General features: G+C 44.6%; 1 protein-coding gene across 5 annotated transcripts in view; it reads right to left on the bottom strand.

Annotated features, from left to right (window-relative positions):
- Positions 1 to 23,257, bottom strand: part of ASB14 (ankyrin repeat and SOCS box containing 14) — a 117,298-nt gene that overhangs the window by 22,718 nt on the left and 71,323 nt on the right. For all 5 annotated transcript variants that reach the window (XM_068253708.1, XM_068253707.1, XM_068253709.1 and 2 more), the window contains exons 3-7: positions 20,760 to 20,812; positions 15,726 to 15,857; positions 12,453 to 12,611; positions 8,070 to 8,315; positions 3,537 to 3,708 (exon numbers count right to left, since the gene is read on the bottom strand). In XM_068253708.1, coding sequence (XP_068109809.1) covers positions 3,537 to 3,708; positions 8,070 to 8,315; positions 12,453 to 12,611; positions 15,726 to 15,857; positions 20,760 to 20,812 — 762 coding nt within the window. The remainder of the gene's footprint in view (positions 1 to 3,536; positions 3,709 to 8,069; positions 8,316 to 12,452; positions 12,612 to 15,725; positions 15,858 to 20,759; positions 20,813 to 23,257) is intronic.

Raw genomic sequence — 23,257 nt, forward strand, 5'->3', positions numbered from 1 at the left:
GGGACTTAAAGAAAGCAGTTGCAGCGCGCAAGCCTAAGAATGTGACTGAACTGGAAGCTTTTGGCCATGAAGAATGGGCTAAGAATGGGCCACCCTCCCCAACCTGGACATCACACCCTTCCCCCTCTCCGACCATCACCTTCTCACTTTCTCCATCTCCCCATCATCCTCCCCCAACCCTCCTCCACCCTCAGGTCGTTGGCAGAGAGCTTTGCATAACCTAGACCCAACTGCACTAGCCAACCCCCTCCACTCCCTCTCATCCACCCTCCCTAACGTTACCTGCCCAAACCAAGCTGTGGCCAAATACAACCAGGCCCTTTCAGCAGCCCTAGACATTGCTGCACCCCCCACATTCCGACCCAACAGCCGTCCCATCAACCCCCAGCCCTGGCACAATGCACACACTCGCAACCTCCAAAAACAGACACGCACCTACGAACGCAAATGGAGGAAATCCCACAGCAACTCCGACTTCTTGGCGTACAAGGCCAACCTGCAGCTGTTCTATACCGCATTAACTGATGCTAAACAAAAATACTTTGCTGCCTTGATCGGATCCCAAGCCTCCAACCCTCAGCGCCTCTTCGCCACCTTCAACTCCCTCCTTAACCCCACCACTCCTCCCCCCACCTCCGCCCTCTCAGCCACTGATCTGTCCACCCACTTTACCGACAAAATAGCCAGCATCCGACGGGAAATCTCATGCCTCCACTCCACCACCTCTTCCTCCCCCACCAATACCTATTCCCCACCCCACCCTCCACTCACTGCCTTTACTCCTATCACAGAGGACCAAGTCAGCCGTCTCCTAGCCACTTCTCCTGCCACCTCCAGCCCCCTAGACCCTGTGCCATCCAAATGCCTCCGTCCTCACTTCCCTGTTCTGGCTCCTGTCCTCACCACTCTGTTTAACCTCTCCCTCTCTACGGGTACCTTCCCCTCTGACTTCAAACAGGCCACTGTACTTCCCCTACTTAAAAAACCCTCACTAGACCCCTCACTTCCATCCAGCTACCGTCCTATCTCCTTACTCCCTTTTGCATCTAAACTCCTAGAGCGTTTAGTCCACCAACGCATGACCCATTACCTTGACTCCAACTCCCTATTTGATCCCCTACAATCAGGATTTCGGCCAGGTCACTCCACCGAGACTGCCCTCACCAAGGTCGTCAATGACCTCACGCTTGCCAAGGCCGAAGGAAAATACACTATCCTTCTCCTCATAGACCTCTCATCAGCATTCGACACTGTTGATCACTCCCTGCTACTCCAGTCACTGCAATCTGTGGGTATCCAAGACCGTGCCCTAGCATGGTTTTCCTCCTACCTCTCAAATCGCTCCTTCAAGACCTCCTTCAATGGTTCCTCCTCAACCTCCTTCCCACTTTCAGTTGGGGTCCCCCAAGGCTCTGTTCTTGGTCCCCTGCTGTTCTCCATTTACACCGCCTCCATAGGAAAACTCATCTCCTCTCTGGGTTTCAACTATCACCTATATGCAGATGACACCCAGATTTACCTCCATACCACTGACCTCTCCACCACCACCATGGAGAAGGTATCCTCTGGTCTCTCAGCTATTTCATCGTGGATGTCTGCCAGGTTCCTAAAATTAAACCTGGATAAGACTGAGCTCCTAATCTTCCCGCCCCGTGCTGCTTCACCCCCCACTGACCTCTATGTCACTGTCAATGGCACAATCATTCATCCAACCACACAAGCCCGCTGCCTGGGTGTCACCCTAGACTCGGCCCTCTCCTTCACCTCCCACATCCAAACCGTAGCTAGAGCCTGCTATTTCCACTTACGCAACATCTCCAAGATCCGGCCTTTCCTGACCCCAGACACTACCAAACTCCTTGTCCATGCCCTCATCATCTCCCGCCTGGACTACTGCAACTCCCTCTTGTCAGGCCTTCCTCAAAACCGCATCGCCCCCCTCAAATCCATCATGAACGCAGCAGCCAGACTCATCTACTCCTCCCACCGCTCTGTCTCCACAACTCCCCTACGCAAATCCCTTCATTGGCTTCCAATTCACTTCAGAATCAACTTCAAGATCCTATGTTTGGCATACAAATCCTTACACAAGTCCTGCCCAACCTACATCTCTGACCTGGTCAGCAGATATACACCTGGCCGCCCACTTCGCTCCTCCAACGACCTCCTCTTAACCACCCCACGCATCTCGCACTCCCATGCCAGACTGCAGGACTTCACTAGAGCTGCCCCTATCCTGTGGAACTCTCTCCCGCTGCCCATCAGGCTCGCTCCCACCTTCAACACCTTCAAAAAAGCACTCAAAACTCACTTCTTCAAGGAGGCCTACATCAACTCGACACTACCCTAATCCTTTCTGCCAATAACTTCTTGATGCACCCCCTCCTTTTGTGTCACCAGCCCCTCCCTCTAGATTGTAAGCCTTTGGCAGGGCCCTCTTCCCTTGTGTATCATACTTGACTGTGTGCACTTTACCCAGAATTTGGAACTGGTAATTTTTTACCACTACCATTCCAGTTTATGATCTGGCATTGTACTATTATCTGCATTGTGTTGTGTATCTTATTGCTATTACCTGTATTGTTGTATCTATGGTCCGTTACCTGTATTGTTCTGTCAACCCTGTTATCATTGTCTGTAAGCCTATTTATTGTACAGCGCTGCGTAATATGTTGGCGCTATATAAATCTAATAAATAATAATAATAATAATAATAATAAGATACCCGTAGATCACTGCAAGACACTTGTATCAAGCTATGCTTCACGTTTAAAAGCTGTTATAACTGGAAAAGGATGTTGTACTAAGTACTAAGAATGAATGTCAATTGGGGGTTGAATAAAACTGATAATGATGTGAGCACAGAAAAGACATTTGTGGTTATTTCATTATGAATGTTATGTTATATTTGTCTGACTTACAAGTGCCTCTTTGATTTAATTGTAAACAAGATGACTGAAATGATCAAAATCAATGGCCAAAACACACAACTGTAGTAGGGAAGAGACTATGGGGTTGCTTGCTGTCTGTATCCCCTTTGGAGACCATGCTCCTCACTTGTCCCAATAACGGAAGCCACGAAGGAAACATAGAGAAAATGTCTCCAAAGCAGGAAGCAGCCAGGGGCATTGTTATGATCCTTGAAAATCTGGGGCACCCTTGGGCACCAAGGAGGAGATAGTGTGTGGGAATGGTGACTATGGGTTGTGGAGGCAGCCAAGTGCACATGAACCTATCAGCAGTGTAATTCAAAGATGGTGGAATTGTTCAGCAAGGTTTTGGATGCAGCCCCCTCTCCTTTACTAAAAAATAAGAAACCAGTATACAGTCATATATATTTCTGTGGATTCGCATAACGTATGTTGGCAAAGGATTTTAATGGACACATTTTTTTTTATTATTTTTTTTTATAGTTCAGCTTTAAATGGAATGAAAGTGGAACATATAGTTGAAGATGTCAAAATACTATAGTCACAACAGTATTTATGAAAATACAGAAAAAGGTTATTAAAAAGAAGTTGTGTTCTAGTACTCACAGAAGGTGCCCTCTGTAGGCAGCCCTGTGTATAGGCAAGTGTCCAGAGTGTTTAGGTACATTGGCATCTGCGCCATACTCCAACAGCAATGACACAGCATCTGGGTTACCGGCAGCAGCCGCTTCAAATAAGATTGATGCAGAATCGGAGGCTTGTGTCAGCACACCGGCACCTAGTAGTGAAGATATACATGTGTTACAGTAAACATTACATTTGTTTAAAATACCAAGTCACCGGATGATGATTATGGATAGTAAATAAGATGCAAATTTTGAGTCGATGCAGAATTATGCAAAGAATTATTTTAAAGTGGTCTGAAAGTCAGCAATTCTACTTCGCTCTAAAAGATTCAGCTTTAAAGCTACTATCGCAAAAAAAAAAATTCTAGCAGAACATCACTGAAATGGGTAAACAAAGCATTTTGTCCTGCTATTCAGCTTCAAATCCACATCTATACTGGAGATAACAGTATCTTTTTTACTTGTTAAACCACAATGTATCAACACTGGAATGTAAACAAACGCTCTCTGAAAAGCTGTCTCTGCTTCAGGCACATACAGAGTTCAGAATAGCTCATTAGAAGATATTCATATATAATAAAAAGCAGATATAATACAAAAATAATAAAGTGCAATGGCAGCTTTCAGGGCAAGATAAACTACACTTTGGAAACTTGTAATTTATAGACAGACAATATTACTTGTGCACAAAAGCAAATATGATAACTGTATGAGTAGTAAAAAGTAGAAACACACATTTTTATTGAATGTTATGTCAGCATTTCAAACCACTTTAATGTAAATTTACGCAGCTTGAAAATGGACAAATCAAATTCCGCGTCTGGGATATTTGATTGATCTGTTTTCAAGTTGCATAAATTTGCAACTCGGAATTATTTGCTTCTCATTATTTGCTTCTCATTGATAATCCCTAATGCTGATCTCAAGGTGCCTTCACAGTTCCCATTAGGCCAGAAACCGACTAGGAGTGATTTTCTGAGCGATTTGCGATTTGAAAACGCTAATGTGATGCTATGGGTGTGATTCCACTTGAGCAATGTGATTTTATAAAAATCCCCCATAGCTTTGCATTAGCAAGAGCTTTTTCAAATCATTAGCGATTAGAAATCGCTCTTAATGGGTTTCTAGCCTTACACCGGGAGGCCTGGAACCCACTAGCAGCACTTTTCTATGCCTTTTCTGAGCGCTTGTGATTTGAAAAGCTCTTGCTAATGTGATGCTATGGGTGTGATCCCACTTGAGGGAGGTGATTTCAAAGGACAACTGTAGCAAGAGGGATATGGAGGCTGCCATCTTTATTTCCCTTTAAAGCAGTAGGATCAGCCATACTATGCCAGGGAAAAAAACACATATATAAGTAGATAAATACTTTATCTACTTACATAACACATGTATTATACTGTCCACGTTTTGATTTCAGTGAATGTTATATAGTAAATGACGAGAATTCTGTTAGTGGTGGGGGCCATTCCTTTTGCCCACAGTTAAGGCTAACTCGTGATGTCATTTCTGCCCTTTACTTTTTTTCTTGTCTCCTCCAATCGCTAAGTCGCCTCAGCCTTGCTTGTAAACACAAGTGAGTAGGGGATTAGGTTTCAGATAAGCAGCTGGCAGGGAAATAAAGGGAAGAGGAGGAATATATTATAGATAAAAAGAACCCTCAGCATGCAATTCTTTGGCACGACTACAAAAGAGCCAGTGCTCCTTAACCACCCTGGCGTTCTATTAAGATCGCCAGGGCGGCTGCGGGAGGGTTTTTTTTAATAAAAAAAAAATCTATTACATGCAGCCAACTGAAAGTTGGCTGCATGAAAGCCCACTAGAGGGCGCTCCTGACGCGTACAAGAAAGGCCCCACGTGTCCTGAGGAGGCGTGTCCGCACGCGAAACAGCTGTTGACAGGGGGCATATGTTTGTACCGAGTATCGTGGCTCAATAAAGAAGAAATTCAAGGAGTGTGCCGGAGTCCGATTTCTTTTTTGCATATGACGCGTACAAGAAAGGCCGCAATGAGCGGCCCTCCTTGTTTTGCTTTCCTCATCGCCATGGCGACGAGCGGAGTGACGTCATGGACGTCAGCCGACGTCCTGACGTCAGCCGCCTCCGATCCAGCCCTTAGCGCTGGCCGGAGCTGATTGGTCCGGCTGCGCAGGGCTCGGGCGGCTGGGGGGACCCTCTTTTGCCACTGCTCGAGGCGGCGATCAGGTAGCACACGCGGCTGGCAAAGTGCCGGCTGCGTGTGCACCTTTTTATTTGACGAAAATCGGCACCCTCCGGCGGTAATGGACGAGCTGAGCTCGTCCATACCGCTAAGGAGGTTAAGTATGTGATAACTCCAAATCATAACAGCAGAAAAAGTTTTGAAAGTTTTGAATGCAGGATTAGCATCTTTATCACTTAATACACTCAGACCAGTTGCTGTTGAAATTTGATTTTTATGGCGACGATACCGCTTTAAGCAATACCAGTTGCCTGGCTATCCTGCTGAACCTCTGCCTCTACTTTTAGCCATAGATTCTGAACAAGCATGCAGCAGCAGGTAAGGTGTTTCTGACATTATTGTCAGATCTGACAAGATTAGCTGCATGTTTGTTTCTGGTGTGATTCAGACACTCCTGCAGCCAAATACATCAGCAGGGCTGCCAGATAACTGGTATTATTTAAAAGGAAATAAATATGGCAGCCTCCATATACCTCTCACTTCAGTTGTCCTTTAAAAAATCCCCATAGAATTACATTAGCAAGAGCTTTTCAAATCACTGGTGCTTCGAATGTGCTGGTCAGGGGCTCCTCTAGCCATTTTGTCACTCCAGGTGAGAAAACCTGGGGCGCCCCCACCATTAAAATAATCGTAATGCAGCAATGTTTCACCAGAAAATAGTTGTAATTCAGCAGTGTTTCACCAGAAATTACACTTACTGTGGCAGCATTTCACCAGAAAATACATGTAAATGTGGCAGCGTTTCGCCAGAAAATATACAGGCAGGGTTCCCCTTCCCCCTCCCTTCCCATTAGTTCCCCCTAATAGCTCTGATACCTGCCTGCACCTATAAGAAAAATACATTTACTCACCTGCAGAAGACTCCTCTTCTGGCCTCCCTCCGGCGCGCAGCAGCTCCCCCGATGATCTTCATGCAGCAACTCAGGCTGCAAAACTCCCACACTGATAGGCAGAGTTGGGCTATGGGAAAATTGCGCCTGAAGCCCTGCACTGGAGACACAAATAATCTCCAGTGCAGGGCTTCGGATGTCATTTTCCCGTAGCCCTGCTCTGCCTGCCGGAACCCACAGACTTTGCAGGCTGCAGAAGTGAGCTTACGGACTACGGCCAGTGAACTGGCACAGCACCCATTAGACGCCGCAAGCCATTTTAACCACCTGGGGACACAACATCTGGAGGTGGGGGTGACCATGGTCTCCCCCTGCACCTCATCTCCCCCCGCACAGCACTCATGACTGCCTGGTTGGCCTGGTAGACCAGGCACCTTTGCAAGAGTGGCAGAAGGAGGCACAAAGGGGGACACAAAGAGTCACAAAGGAGGACAGAAGGAGTCACAGGGGGACTAAAGGAGGCACACGGGGAGGGGGGGGGGGTGCAGAAGGAGGCACAATTGGGGACAGAATGAGGCACAAAGGGGGACAGAAGGAGGCACAAAGGGGGACATAGGGAGGCACGGGGACAGAAGGAGGCATTAGGGTCAGAAAAAGTCACAAAGGAGGACAGAAGGAGGCACAAAGTGGGGCAGAAGGAGGCGCAAAGGGGATAGATTGAGGCACAAAGGGGGACAAAAGGAGGCACAGGAGTACAGGAGGAGGCACAAGGGGACAGAAGGAGGCACACAGGGGACTGAAGGAGGCACAATTGGTGACAGATAAAAGCACAAAGGGGGACAGGAGGTGGCACAGGGAGACAGGAGGCACAAAGGGAGACAGAAGTATGCACAAAAGGGGAACAGAAGGAGGCACAAAAAAGGGACAGAAGGAGGCACAAAAGGAGGACAGAAGACGGCAGACGGGGATGTAAGGAGGCACGGGTAGACATGAGGCAGAGGGGGACAGACAGAGCCACAGGAAGACACAGGGAGGCACAAGGAAACAGAAGGAGGCACAAAGGGACAGAAGGAGGCACAAAGGGGCAGAAGGAGGCACAAAAGGGAAAAGAATGATGCACAAGGCACAGGGGTGACAGCTGCCTGCAACTTACGCTAAGTAAATGCAGCAGAAGCAAGTAATAGAACACCCAAGGGGGTGGGGCTTAGTCCCGAGGCAGGGCTTAATTTGGGGGCAGGGATTAATCCAGCAACATGGCACCCCCAGGACCAATGGCACTCCAGGCAATGGCCTGTACTGCCTATGCCCAGAGGCTCCCCTGGCGCTGCTAGTGGGTCCCAGGCCGAAGTCATGATAGAAGACTAAGACACCCATACTGTAGATCCCTTTTACTGATCCTTTTGGCACGTTTGAACAATACATGCTTCATGCTTACTTACGGAGCTTATAAGCCTTATGCTTACCTTTTTGTATGAGCATCTCCATGACATCAGTGTGGCCACACTGAGCAGCCAGGGCCAGTGGTGTAAGCCCAAAGTTACTGGCATAGTCGGGATGAGCTCCCAAACGAAGCAAGAGACCCACAATATCTTTACGGCCCAGTTTTGCTGCTTCATGCAGAGCCGTCCTGTTATCAGCACAGGGTAAGTTCACGCTGGCATTGTAACGCAGCAGAAAAGCTGCAATATCATAACACCCATGCCGTATTGCTAAACAGAAATAAAAAGGTAGTTATGGTAACAAAAATCATAATAATTCCAATAAATAAAGAAATCTACTGCACAGTTCTAGTTTGTAATCCTTTTGCCTGCCCTGAGATCTGGTTTTAAAGGACATCCCCTGCCAGTGCGAAAATCATCCATGCATCCAGAAAATACTGCAAAGACAAAGGTCCATGCAGTTTACTCCAGTTTTATGTATACAATAAACTTCCAGTTAATCAGATGGTAGTCTCAACTAACTGCCATGCCTAACGGGATGTTCAGGCCTCTTTTCCACGGACTGTTGATAGGCAGTGAAATGTCTCTCAAACTCTCACAACTGCTCACTGCTGCCTGGTAACTGCTTGCTGAGCACACAGCTCAACAGTCCATGGAAAAGAGGCCTTACACCGGTTGCTTGACTTCTCAAGCAAAACCAGTGCACAACTTTTGTAGAAATAAGGCCTTCTTTCCACGTCTATAGGTGTCCCCAGTTGAGCCAGGTCTATAGGTGTCCCCAGTTGAGCCAGGTCTATAGGTGTCCCCAGTTGAGCCAGGTCTATAGGTGTACCCAGTTGAGCCAGGTCTATAGGTGTACCCAGTTGAGCCAGGTCTATAGGTGTCCCCAGTTGAGCCAGGTCTGTAGGTGTCCCCAGTTGATCCAGGTCTATAGGTGTCCCCAATTTAGTCAGGTTTATAGGTTTCCCCAGTTTAGCCAGGTCTACAGGTGTCCCCAGACTAGGTAGCCTGAAGGAAGAGCAACGGCAGGCACATAGCAGCGGGGAAGGGAGGCAGTCTCCCCCCCTCCCTCACCTGGGGGCCCCCCCTTCACCGCTCCCCCCTCCAGGCTAGAATGCGCAGCGGCAGCGAGCGGGCAACAACTTTCTACTATTTCCTGCATGATCCCGCTCTGCCTGCTGCTGCTCTGGTCTTCTCTGCTGTGCAATCACGCTCTTACAGGAAGCCCAGTGAGAGCGTGATTGGACAGTACAGCAGAGAAGACCAGAGCAGTGGAACGCAGAGCGGGAACCAGGAAGTAGTAAGTTGTTTGGTTCCCCGCTCGCTGCTGCTCTGCAGTTGCACATTGTAGCTTGGAGGGGGAAGCGCGGAAGGGGGGACCCCCAGGTGAGAGAGGCGGGGGGGAGACTCCCCCCCCCCCTGCTGCTCTGTGCCCGCCGCTGCTCCACCTTCCTGCGCTGTGCCCCTCCTGCAGTGCTCGGGACCCCCAGGGGCCACTAAAAGGGAGGCCTACCAGGCGAACTCCCGAGCTCCTGCCGGCCCTGTCCGAGCCTGCTTGAGATCATTAGTGTGTACCTGAGATCAAAAAAACAAACATTTATACTTGTAGCAAAATTGTTTTTTAAGGGAGTACAAAGCATAATTTATTTATCAAAAAATTGTACAAATTTTATTGTAAGAGGCTGGGTTCACATATGACATAGCATGAAAAAGTAGCGTTTTATGTCATGTTTTAGGTCCTATTCACACTTGTGCGCTTTACAAGCAATTTCAGCATCACTGAATAACGCTAGCGTTTTTAAAAACGCTTGCACGATGAAATGTATATGGAAGTGTTGTCATCTAAGCGATTTGTGATTTGCTGGAACGCAAACACATTGCATGCAGCATATTCTGAACGATTAGCGTTTCAATGTCAAGTATAGGAGCGCTGGTAAATCGCTCTGGAAGCGCTGGCCTGTTCACAATCAACAGAGTTTTGCCATCGATTTTACCCAACAAACCTTGCAGTTTACCCACAAAACACCTCTTTTTCCTGTGCAGATGTAATTTACTGTTTATTGAAGACAGACACAGCTTATTGAACTAGAAATTGCAAAACACTAATCGCTGAAAAAACGCTTTCTGCACAGTGAAAAATTGCTGGAAAATCTCTAGGAAAAAACACTGGAAAAAAATCGCTTAGCGTTTGCGATTAGCGATTTCTAGTGCGAATGGGCCTTTATGTTAATCTTATTTGGGGTTTTTTTTGCGTTTTTGCTTCATTTTTGGTGCGTTTGTGGTTTTTGTAATGCAGATGGATTTTTCATGTGTTTTGCGTGCGTTTTGTAAGCGTTTTTATACAGTATTTACATTTACGCAAATCACTAAGAAGACAACAGGAAGCGGAAATACTTCAGAAATCTTTATTTGTTTATTTTTTATAAAATGCATCAAAAAAGCATCAAAAACGCATACTAAACGCAATCCATTGCGTTTCCATTGACTTTCATTAGGTGCGTTTTGGCACAGATCCTGCATAATATGCAACAAAACCAGCATTTGTGAAATGCATACTGTAAATCGCAGGTCTCTGCATTTATTCCTGTCTCATTGACTAACATTGCTGCATAAAGCGCAGCGTTTTACGCAATGCTAGCGTTTCTGCTATGAGTGCACCCAGCATAATAACTTAATAACAGCTGATCATAATCCCCTCGTCGTGGACTATCATATAACCTGTATATTGCCATGAATTTCAGACCTCTCACATCTGCATTATGAACCGAACGCATATGTAATGCTAGTGGATTCATTTTCTTTCTGGCAACATTCGGGTTGGTTATGACAGAAAAATGCTCTCTAATACTCACATTTAAAGGCCTATGTGTTTTTCCTGGGTAAATTAGGTCACAAGGACAGCGTATCTGATATGTAGTTCTTTCAGTGGAACAGGTAATAAAATCATTAAAGGGAAGGTTCAAGCAAAAAAAAAAAATGAGTTTCACTTACCTGGGGCTTCTACCAGCCCCATGCAGCCATCCTGTGCCCTCGTAGTCACTCACTGCTGCTCCAGTCCCCCGCTGGCAGCTTTCTGACCTCGGAGGTCAGGGCCACATTGCATACATTTTTACGCATTCCAGCTAGTGCAGGAACAAAAATGTACGCGTTGCACCACTAACGCGTAAAAATGTATGCGTTAATGTTCCTGCACTAGCGGGAATGTGTAAAAATGTACGCAATTCAGCCCTGACCTCCGAGGTCAGAAAGCTCCCAGCGGGGGACTGGAGCAGCAGTGAGTGACTACGAGGGCACAGGATGGCTGCATGGGGCTGGTAGAAGCCCCAGGTAAGTGAAACTCATTTTTTTTTTTTGCTTGGACCTTCCCTTTAACATGGAACATCTTACATCTATCAAAGTTCAAAAATGAACGATTTTTGAACTACAGTATTTTGTTTAGGGAATTGGAGTGCACTCCTTAAAGGAACAGTCATAAGGCCTTATGCAAATTTATGTGATCACTTTGCTTTATTTTTAGGTCGATTTTTGTACAGAGTTGTGAGTGATATCTTTATACAATTACATTTGTACAATTTTTTGATAAAATATATGCTTTGTGCTCCCTTAAAAAACAATTTGCTACAAGTATGTTCTTATTAAGGTGAGACCAGCCTCAATCTCCTAGAAGTCATGTATGGTAGATATCTCATATCTTTGTTTTGTGTAAACATTTATACTTCCCTAGGGCTTCCTCCAGCCCCCTGTAGGTTGAAGGCTCCCTTGACATCCTCCTGGGCTTTTTCTGTTGTCCTGCAATCATCTCCTTTAAATTCCCCAGTCATTGTACATGGCGCATACGTGGTCCTGGACATGTGCATGACCAGTTCGCTAAGACTGTAACCACACAGGCGCAGAACTCCTGTCCACGGTTGCCTGATCAGGGGGAGCACATGACCTGGACTATACATGCTCAGTAGAGCAGGACTGTGGAATTGTGGCAGCTAACTGCGGGACAATGGAGAAATCCCGGAGGATGGCGGGGGAGCCCATGACCTACAGGGGGCTGGAGGGAACCAGCTGGTAGTGTGGCATATTTCATTTAGATTAATGGTTATTGTGGCGGGGGAGCGTACTGCTACATGATGCGACACTGGATGTGTGATAGGGGCCTAAAATTTCAGTAAATATGTTCAAATCATATTGTTATTAATCCTTGCAAAGGTTGCAATTTAAAAAGTGGAATTTCCATTGAACAATCTGTCACGTAATTCTATAATGAATGACCAATTAAATGCTGTACTTTGTGATAAATTCCAGTCCCATCTCTTCCCATTGGCTGCTTAGCTTGTCATTTGATTCTCCTCAAACGTGCTACAAGCAGCAAGTTTTCCTCACAGTAGCATCTGCTAACAGGTTTGCTTTTATTACCTGTCATAAGGGGAGACTCCTCGGCATGATTCTTGGCATCAGGATCGCAGCCATTTAACAACAGGAAGCTGACGTTTTCGGGTCTGCAGTTATCCACTGCCAGGAACAGTGGTGTTTCACCTTTTAATGTTTCTTGCTCCCAAGCACTGTAACTAGAAGCTGAAATGAGATACAAAATGGTAACATTTGTTTGTCAACACAGAAATCTATAAGCTAAGACAATTCTAGAAAAGGGTGTGCCCATACTCAACAAAGCCACACCTCATCCTGCTTACCTGACTTGGAACTAGTCCCGACAGATGGACAGGGTGTTTTGGATCTTTGTGGGGTGTGGTGGATCTTTGTGGGCAATTATAAGCCAGCCTCTACTCCAATGCAGGACTATGTTTGGTATGGTGGGAGGGTCAGGCTACAGTCACTTCAGCAGTTAGAAGTGCTTATAGACCAGTGATGGCTAACCTAGGCACTCCAGCTGTGACAAAATTACAAATCCCATCATGCCTCTGCCTCCCTGAATTATGCTTAGAGCTGTCACAGTATTGCAATGCCTCATGGGACTTGTAGTTCCACCACAGCGGGAGTGCCAAGGTTAGCCATCACTGTTATAGACTGTATAGAGGCCAGTGTGGCGTTGGTATGCCCTGGATTGGGGCTTCCCAACCCTGTTCTCAAGTACCACCAACAGTGCATATACAGTGGCTGGCAAAAGTATTCGGCCCCCTTGAAGTTTTCCACATTTTGTCACATTACTGCCACAAACATGAATCAATTGTATTGAAATTCCACGTGAAAGACCAATACAAAGTGGTGTACACGTGAGAAGTGGAATGAAAATCATGCATGATTCCAAACATTTTTTACAAATAAATAACTGCAAAGTGGGGTGTGTGTAATTATTCAGCCCCCTGAGTCAATACTTTGTAGAACCACCTTTTGCTGCAATTACAGCTGCCAGTCTTTTAGAGTATGTCTCTACCAGCTTTGCACATCTAGAGACTGAAATCCTTGCCCATTCTTCTTTGCAAAACAGCTCCAGCTCAGTCAGATTAGATGGACAGTGTTTGTGAACAGCAGTTTTAAAGGGAACCAGAGAGGAATGGAGCCTGGAAATAGAAAGAGCTTTTATACATACCTGGGGCTTCTTCCAGCCCCATAAGCCTGGATCGCTCCCACACCGCCATCCTCCGCTTCCTGGAACTGCCGGTACCGAGCCCGTCACTTCCGGCGGACGCGGCCAATTATCCGCGTCACAGGGGCTCCCTCCATACCCGTACGCATGCGGCTGCGCAGTAGGCAGCCTCATGCGTACTTGTATAGAGGGAGCTCTGTGTGATGCGGAGAATCAGCCGCGTCCGCCGGTCGACTGGCCGGCAATGACGGGACCCGGTACCGGCGGATCCAGGCAACAGAGGACGGCGGCGTGGGAGCGATCCGTGCGTATGGGGCTGGAGGAAGCCCCAGGTATGTATAAAACCTTTTTTTGAACCTCTCTGGTTCCCTTTAAGATCTTGCCAAAGATTCTCGATTGGATTTAGATCTGGACTTTGACTGGGCCATTCTAACACATGGATATGTTTTGTTTTAAACCATTCCATTGTGGACCTGGCTTTATGTTTACGGTCGTTGTCCTGCTGGAAGGGGAACCTCCGCCCCAGTCTCAAGTCTTTTGCAGACTCCAAAAGGTTTTCATCCAAGATTGCCCTGTTTTTGGCTCCATCCATCTTCCCATCAACTCTGACCAGCTTCCCTGTCCCTGCTGAAGAGAAGCACCCCAGAGCATGATGCTGCCACCACCATATTTGACAGTGGGGATGGCGTGTTCAGAGTGATGTGCAGTGCTAGTTTTCCGCCACACATAGCGTTTTGCATTTTGGCCAAAAAGTTCAGTTTTGGTCTCATCTGACCAGAGCACCGTCTTCCACATATTTGCTGTGTCCCCTACATGGCTTGTGGCAAACTGCAAACGGGACTTCTTATGCTTTTTTGTTAACAATGGCTTTCTTCTTGCCATTCTTCCATTAAGGCCAACTTTGTGCAGTGCACGATTAATAGTTGTCCTATAGACAGATTCCCCCACCTGAGCTGTAGATCTCTGCAGCTCGTCCAGAGTCACCATGGGCCTCTTGACTGCATTTCTGATCAGCGCTCTCCTTGTTCGGCCTGTGAGTTTAGGTGGACAGCCTTGTCTTGTTAGGTTTACAGTTGTGCCATACTCCTTCCATTTCTGAATGATAGCTTGAACAGTGCTCCGTGGGATGTTCAAGGCTTTGGAAATCTTTTTGTAGCCTAAACCTGCTTTAAATTTCTCAATGACTTTATCCCTGACCTGTCTGGTGTGTTCTTTGGACTTCATGGTGTTGTTGCTCCCAATATTCTCTTAGACAACCTCTGAGACCGTCACAGAGCAGCTGGTATTTGTAATGACATTAGATTACACACAGGTGCACTCTATTTAGTCATTAGCACTCATCAGGCAATGTCTATGGGCAACTGACTGCACTCAGACCAAAGGGGGCTGAATAATTACGCACACGCCACTTTGCAGTTGTTTATTTGTAAAAAATGTTTGGAATCATGTATGATTTTCGTTCCACTTCTCACGTGTACACCACTTTGTATTGCTCTTTCATGTGGAATTTCAATACAATTGATTCAGGTTTGTGGCAGTAATGTGACAAAATGTGGAACCATTCTATGTACAGGGTGCACCATTCTCCGTATGGGGTGCACATTTACTACATAGTACTGTACCAAACTATAGTCAAGTGACAGAAGGAGGTGGGATATCACTTGCTTAATGCTTGCTGCTGTACCAAAGTAAATGGGAAACTCATATGGAGAATGGTGCACCCTGTACGGAGAGTGGTGCAGTCCTTCCCAGAGATTCTAGCATTGCTTCTGGGCATCCCAATATTTAGGGTAACTGCGCATGTCTCCAAGACCAACTGTTTTTATCAGCTGTTTTGGAGTCCAAATAATGCATACTGGTTACATCATGAGATTTAGGGGATGCCAGCATTCTAACACTGGAAACAGTCCTCTGTATCTTTGTACACAGAATCACTATAGTGAAGATGGTAAAGCTATATACAGTACAACTTTACCCCTACAATCCTCACAGTACTTCATTAGATTTGACACAGGGTCACTTTAAGACTCCTCTTTGGTCACTGCTCTTCATACTCTTTTTATATACATCAGTCTCATCAGACACTACATCAGACACTGTAGTTTTATAGTAATCACTGCCAGTGTAATATACAGAATACTCACATTTGAATGTTATTTCTAAAATCTTCTGACTTTTTTGTGCCGCTGCCTCATGAAGAGGTATCCAGCCTCGATCATCCGCCTCATTGAACGCAGAGCAGTTGTCACTCAGTTTTATTAACGTCTGCTCATCTCCTTAAAGAGATTAATTAGGATTGTAGCATTAACATAAGTAATAAATGCTACTACATACTAAAAGGCATTTGAATAATAGTTTATAACATTAGTCTAGACTGCAAAATAAGTGCATCATAACGGAGCATACCAAAACAGAGTGGGTTGCTGAAAGCTGAACAAAGTAACACTTGTGTGATAGCCAGTGGCGTAGCTAAGGAGCTGTGGGCCCCAGTGAAAGTTTTACATTAGGGCCCCCCCAAGCACTCTGAACACAATTGTTATGGTGCACCAAAACCTGCCAAGGACAGCCAAAATGTCAGAGGTACAAAAAGGGGGTGAGGAACAGTTTGTTAATGATTATTATAATTCAAAGCATCTATAGAAGTGATCATTATCAGCACAGGTCCAATAAAGAGCTAATACTGCGGTTCAGGGATGGTTCCTCCGGGCCCCTCTGGTTCAAGGGCCCCGGTGCAATCGCAACCTCTGCACCCCCTATTGCTACGCCACTGGTGATAGAAGCAGTCATGCTCATTTCTGTATCCGCAGAGGGATTAATTTCGTTTTTAGAGGCACTCCTACCGTATCAGTCTAATGGTGGCTATAAACGACAGTTCAAGAAAAAAATATAAAAAAATTGCACCATGTGTGGCTACCTTCAACATCTATAGACCATACAATTTTTGTATTTCTTCTTTCTGATTAATTGTAACTTAAAAAAAAATCTGACCAGTGTATCCACCTGTGTTCATGTTTTTCCCGATTATGAAAAAAATTACAGTATGTCCTACACAATTCATAAATATTGATCAGAAGAATCAGCCACTAACAATCAACTTATATCTATATACTGTAACTATATAAAAAACAGGAAGTTAAATAAGATTGCTCGCTTGAATAAAGAAAAAAAAAGTTTGATTTTTCTGTATAACCGATCCTTTTTACCAAATTGCCATAAAATGTAATCTTTTTATTGCAACATGTGAGGTGGTCACACACACAATACAATAAAAAGATTTTTTTTTCCAGTTTTTCAATAAAAATGATCAGTTGTACAGAATATTTAAAGCTCTATTTTTTCCGAGTGAGAAATGTGCCCTTCTTTTTTTTTTCTTTTTATATATGTCAGTCGGGAGTGGCAGAAAATTTTGATCAATTTCTTGATATATAGGATCACATGATTAAGCGGCCGATACGCGTGGTGCAGGCGTACTCACTCTCTGCACTCACGGTTCACAAGCCCTGGAGAAGCCTACAACGGATCCTGGCGCCGGCTGACTGCATGGAAGGCAATTTACAAGAAGGGTGGCGTGGATCGTATCTACTTACTACTGGGGCATGTGTGCACACGTTTAGGCTGGCCAATACCTACATCAGAGGGACTCCATTATTGCTTTTTCCTATTGTGGAAGCAAGTAGCTGCATGGCAAGTGAACTTAGAACATAGCAATACCTATCCACAGCAGCAGGAGGATCGACAGCCGTGGATGAAACTACCGAGTGGTGAGAGCCTCAGTGTGGCGGCATCCTTTGACTGTGATGTAATGATCTAGGGCACATACTGTGCTAATGCTGGATGTATTGTGGAATTAACCTAATTGCACCTGTGAACTTGCCTGGATATCTTCTGCTATGTCAGTGGTTTACTAGCTGCGAATAGTACCTGTCTTCAGTTGAAGTATAGCTCCTGCAGTGGCACTTAGTGTCAGGAAATACAGTAGTACTATATTGGAATCCCAGGTGTGACTGGCGTGTATGAAGTGTGCCGATTAGTGTGAGCCCAGCCGGCTGTGCAATTTTTCAACGTAGAGAGTGACTTTTATGGTTTTAAGGTGATAGGTTAGTGTGTATACAGTGTTTTTGTATTTTTGAACAAAGCTAATTATCGGTGAAGTTGACACAGAGTCTGTCTTTCATTGTCTCTGTTGTATTGTAACTTTTCAGACTTATGCTCCCCCACATGGTGGGGTGTCACCGAGCTATTAATACCTGTGAGTTCCAGGAATTTAGAATTTTTGTTTTTCGATTTATAGATCCAAGCAATTTTTTCAGAGTTTTTCTTTTTTTTTTCTTAAAAATTGAAAAAGGTGTGTGATAAAATTTACAGTCAATCTGTAAAACTGATCGTAATGTTTGAATCCACAAATATATTAAAAATTGTGAAAAAGTGAGTGGTGTTTCATGAAACATGCTGTCTAAACTGCATTCAATAAACTTGTTGGCTGCAGAACTTTGGTTTGTGACCTCTGTGGAGCTAAGCCAATACTTGCCTCCATTTTAATCTGTTTTTAAATAATTTTATTTCTTACTGAGTACTTCTATTCTGATATTTTTTCTCTTTATAGTCCATATGCAATTCACTTTTTCACCTGAGTTTTCTCCTAAGTGATAATTTTTCATCTTTAATTTAAAATAACTTGTTAGCACTTTGCAATAAGAAAAGTACTGTCAAAATTATTTTGCGTATTTGTTTGCTTGTTGGTGTTTTCAAAAGCATTTTATTTACAAGTTGTGAAAATACCACCTAAAAGAAAACTCAGGTGAAAAAATGAATTGCATATGGGCCTATTTCTTTATTTGGAGTGCGCCTTTTCCAGATGGGCTAACATTTAACTAAGTGAGCGTTCTCTTAGGGGTGCTTTTTTGCAATCCAGGTTTGTATTTCTATTGTTACTTATCTACTAGTATCATTGTTGACATACTACACTATAGTGGACTATACTTGAACACATTAACCCACTTCTGTTTGCTTTTCCAGCAACATGTCAATGTTGAAGATGCTAAAAAGTAGACACAAGTGCATTAACGTGTCCAGACCCTTATATATTTCATGCTGTTATTATTTAGTTTGCAATGTATCCATTCCCAATTCTCACTTGGATCATATCAAAACATAGTGTAGGTTGTTGATACTGTCAAAGTAACAGAGGGAAGTTATTATTATTTTGTATAACACGTCTAGGACAGCCTGTGCTTATTAATCCTATAAATCTAGAGACTAGATTCTTAACACGTGGTACACAGGGGGACTTTAGAAGGGTTCATGGGGGTACTTGTGCCTGTCATAATCAATCTATTATAACATAGTATACATGTATGCATTAATTGCTAATTAAAAGGTCTAAGGAATGTTGAAAAAGAATTTTAATCTCAATCATGGAATACACCTAACAAATATATATATATATATATATGCATCAGGGAGGGGGGTGGGGGGAAGTTACCAGCAATAAGGGGTACTCGGCCATCGCAGTCATTAACCTTTTAACAGCCCTGCTCGCGTTATCTCATGTGAAGTACCGTAACTCAGGGCAGGGCATTCTCAGCCATCTAATCTTGGGCAGCCTAATGCAGAGTGGGCGCAGGGTAAAGTTACATATTTACCTATCCGGATGCTGGATTGGATCTCCTCATCTCTTTCTCCACCCGCAGCACTTCAATGCCAACATCCTGTTCTGGGTCCCAGAGGATGGTGTCAGCATTGCAACACTGTCCGGTGGTGGAAGAGGGGTGATATACTGGGCGGTACTGTAATGCTGAGACCCTCCTCTGGGTTCCGATCATGTCATATCATGTGATCAGGATCCAGGAGGAGATGTTGGTATTACAGTTGTCACTTGGTAGAGGAAGAGGACCTCAATGGCACCTAACCTTAAAATCCCTTGGCCCTTAACCCCCCATGATGGTGCCTAACCTTAACCCCCCACAGTGGTGCCTAATATTAACCTCCACTGGCACCTAACCTTAACCCCCATGCTAGTGCTCAACCTTAACCCTCCCATGGTGCTGCCTAACCTTAACACCCCCCCCCTCCAGCGTCCTTACTGTAACCCCCCATGGTGGTGCCTAACCTTAACACCCCCCTCTCCAGCGCCCTTACCGTAACCCCCCATGGTGGTGCCTAACCTTAACACCCCCCTCTCCAGCGCCCTTACCGTAACCCCCCATGGTGGTGCCTAACCTTAACTATGGTATGCAGTGAGATTGTTGTAGCCGCAATTTTTGAAGGATATAACCGATATATGTGTGGGGAAAATATAGCCACATAATTATGTTGAGAATATAAAAAGGAAATGTTAATAGAATATACAGACAAAAAATTCACCGTAAAATATAGCCAAAAATGATAGCAATATAGACAAAATGTTAATAGAAAATACCGACAAGAAGTTGATGGTAAACTATAGCGGTAAATTATAGCAGTAAAATATAGCCGCTATATATTGTATTCAGGGGAAAACATAGCCGCTTAATTTTGTTGAGGACATATAGAGGGAAGATATAGCCGATATTCATGTAGGGAAAGAATAACGGCTTAATTTTGTTGAGAACTTATAGAGGGAAAATATAGCCAAAAGTTATAGCAGCAAAATATAGCCGATATGTGTGGGGAAAATATAGCCGTATAATTTTGTTGAGAACTCGATGGACGTATGTCTTTTTTCAACCAAAATAACTATGTAACTATGTAACATGTAGACAAAATGTAAAAAGAAAATACAGACACAAAAATTGATGGGGGAATATAGGCCAAAATTTTGGCTAAAAATATATAACCCCATGAGAATATTGCCAGAAAAAATTGTGGGCGTCTAAATATAGCTGCTATAAAATAACGGGCGTCATTTTCACCACTTCTAGCTGCTAATCGCGGCAACTAACATTGAAGTCTATGGCGGCATCCTTTTCAACTGATACCCTGCTTCATGTCGCTCTGCATACTCTGCCACGCTACAAGGGGGGGATGGCAGACAAAATGTGGCTCTGCAGTGCACATATGGTTTTCCATATGTGGCAGCTAAAGGGTCAATAGGGTAATACATGCTGCAATAGTGTTGAGAAACACTGAACTAGAGCATGTCATATTCACTGCTGCAGATATGTGACAGAATAGTATGTTAAGTTAGTGGTTTAACCTACCAACTTGTATGGCAGCCACAATCTTGTCGTGTTCAGGACTCATGGAATAGGAGCTGAGAAAGAGACAGAAGTTATTATGTTTATTATTATATGTGCTATAACTCACTCATAGCTCATTCTAAGCATGGCATTAAAATAAAGAGGCATGTGGAGGCTGCCATCTTTTATCCAGATTGTGAAAATGCTGATTGCCGTCTGTCTTTTGGCTTCAGCAATGTCTGAGTCACATACCTGCAACATGCATGAAGCCAGAATACCTAATCTGCATGCTTGTTTTGTTGTTTTAAGTCAGTGTCTCAGTAGATATTATAGGCAGAGGAATAGCACATCAACCTGGCATGTAGTATATAAAGAAGTCAGCAATAGCAGCCTCCACATTCCTTCTACTTTCAGCAGGCTCTACACCATGCAATAGTAACCCTCGATCCTAAATGCAATCGATAATCCGGTCAATTTCGAACGAATTCTCGATCGCAATGTAATCGGACAGGTTTCTCCAATGCGACAGCAGTAATTGAACCATTTGTATGCTAGTTCTTATGTAAGATTGATTAATCAATCACAAATAAGGTCGAGCCGCTGGACAATTCACAACCTGTTGTCATCAAAATCTGGGAGGTGCTACTGAAGGAAGTGGGAAGGCTTGAGCACAAGGAGCTAGTATTGAGCCTATGTTTTTTTTCCTCAATGCTAAGGTGTTTTGTTTTGTTTTTAATTTAGAAGATGAATAAAGGAGTTAGAATTCATATGAATTGTTTGTTGTGTTGTTATAGTTCTTTGCCTTTGTGGAAACTCTGTCCCCCTATACCAGCGCTGGTCAGGGGTACTATGTCCCCCTACTCTCATTCCTCCTGGGGAGGGGGTTGACATGTCTCGGGACTCCCTGATGACAGCTGTCCCCCTTCCCCACAGGACATCATCCACCTCCACCACCTCTTGGTCCATGAGAGGTGGAGAAGATCCCCTTGTCAAGTGACCTGGCAAGGGCTCAGAGGTGGTGGTGGTGAGCTTGAACCATGCAGGCTGGTACAGCTTTGGATGCTTATACCCAGGGGTGTGGAGCGTCACAATACTGCTGTGCACATACTGGGGGCATATTCCTATCTAAGCTATACTGGGGGCATATACCTATGTAACCTATACTGGGGGCATATACCTATGTAACCTATACTGGGGGCATATACCTATCTAACCTATACTGGGGACATATACCTATCTAACCTATACTGGGGGCATATACCTATCTAACCTATACTGGGGGCATATACCTATCTAACCTATACTGTGGACATATACCTATCTAACCTATACTGGGGACATATACCTATCTAAGCTATACTGGAGGCATACACCTATCTAACCTATACTGGGGGCATATACCTATGTAACTTATACTGGGGGGCATATACCGATCTAACCTATACTGGGGGCTTATACCTATCTAACCTATACTGGGGACATATACCTATCTAACCCATATTGGGGGCATATACCTATGTAACCTATACTGGGGACATATACCTATCTAACCTATACTGGGGGCATATACCTATCTAACCTATACTGGGGCAAATATACTGGCTACCTATATTGGAGGCACCTACCTATCTAACCTATATGGGGGCACCTACCTATCTAACCTATACTGGGGGCAACTATATGGGCTACCTATACTGGGGTGGAACCTATAGCTGGCTACCTATACTCCGGGCACCTATACCTGTCTCCACGTTGGGGGCACATTTTACGCCTCGCCCTGGGTCCAATTTAGCCTAGAAACTGCTAGTATTTGGGTCCACCCACATCATGTTTTGGCCACGCCCATTTTCGCCGCTTTGTTTTGAGGTGTGGCTATCCATTTTTTAGAAGCAGCGCTTTCGTGCATGGGGCCTCAAGTTATGGACTTGTACAGCAGAAGGAAATGGCAGCGCTTCCAAACAGACGCTGCACCTGAATTGACTACCTGCACAAGTATGCAGAGCTCGACTAACGGGCAGGTTATACACCTTGCATTCAAAACAGGTACAGTAAAGGGGGCGTTAGCTTCAGCATAAGTTGGGCACAAATTATCCCTAATAGACTCTCCTACGGCGGTGACGTGCCCCAACAGGAGAGAAACTAACCACTAATCTAGCAGTGAAACATATCAAAAAGTGAAACATGTTCAAACAATGAAAATTGTCCAAAAAAGAAAAAAAAGGGTTAAAACCTCAAACTAATGTAACAGTGAAGCATATTCAACAGTGAAACATATCCAACAGTGAACCCTAGCTAGTCTAAAATTAAAATCATAATCCTTACCTGGTGCAGCTAGCCATAAATGGTATACACATTTGTTCAAAAGACAGCAAGCAATGGGCAGCGCTCACAGGCTGCAAGTGAAGTGAAAGCTCCAGAGATATGCCCAGCCCCTTGGGGCTAAATACACACCTTGAATACAAATCAGTTGCAAATTATGTGCTAACACTAATCTAAATTCTAAAATTTGAATGCAAGCT

The sequence above is a fragment of the Hyperolius riggenbachi genome, chromosome 9, assembly GCF_040937935.1.
Source record: "Hyperolius riggenbachi isolate aHypRig1 chromosome 9, aHypRig1.pri, whole genome shotgun sequence".
In the NCBI taxonomy this organism is placed as follows: Eukaryota; Metazoa; Chordata; class Amphibia; order Anura; family Hyperoliidae; genus Hyperolius; species Hyperolius riggenbachi.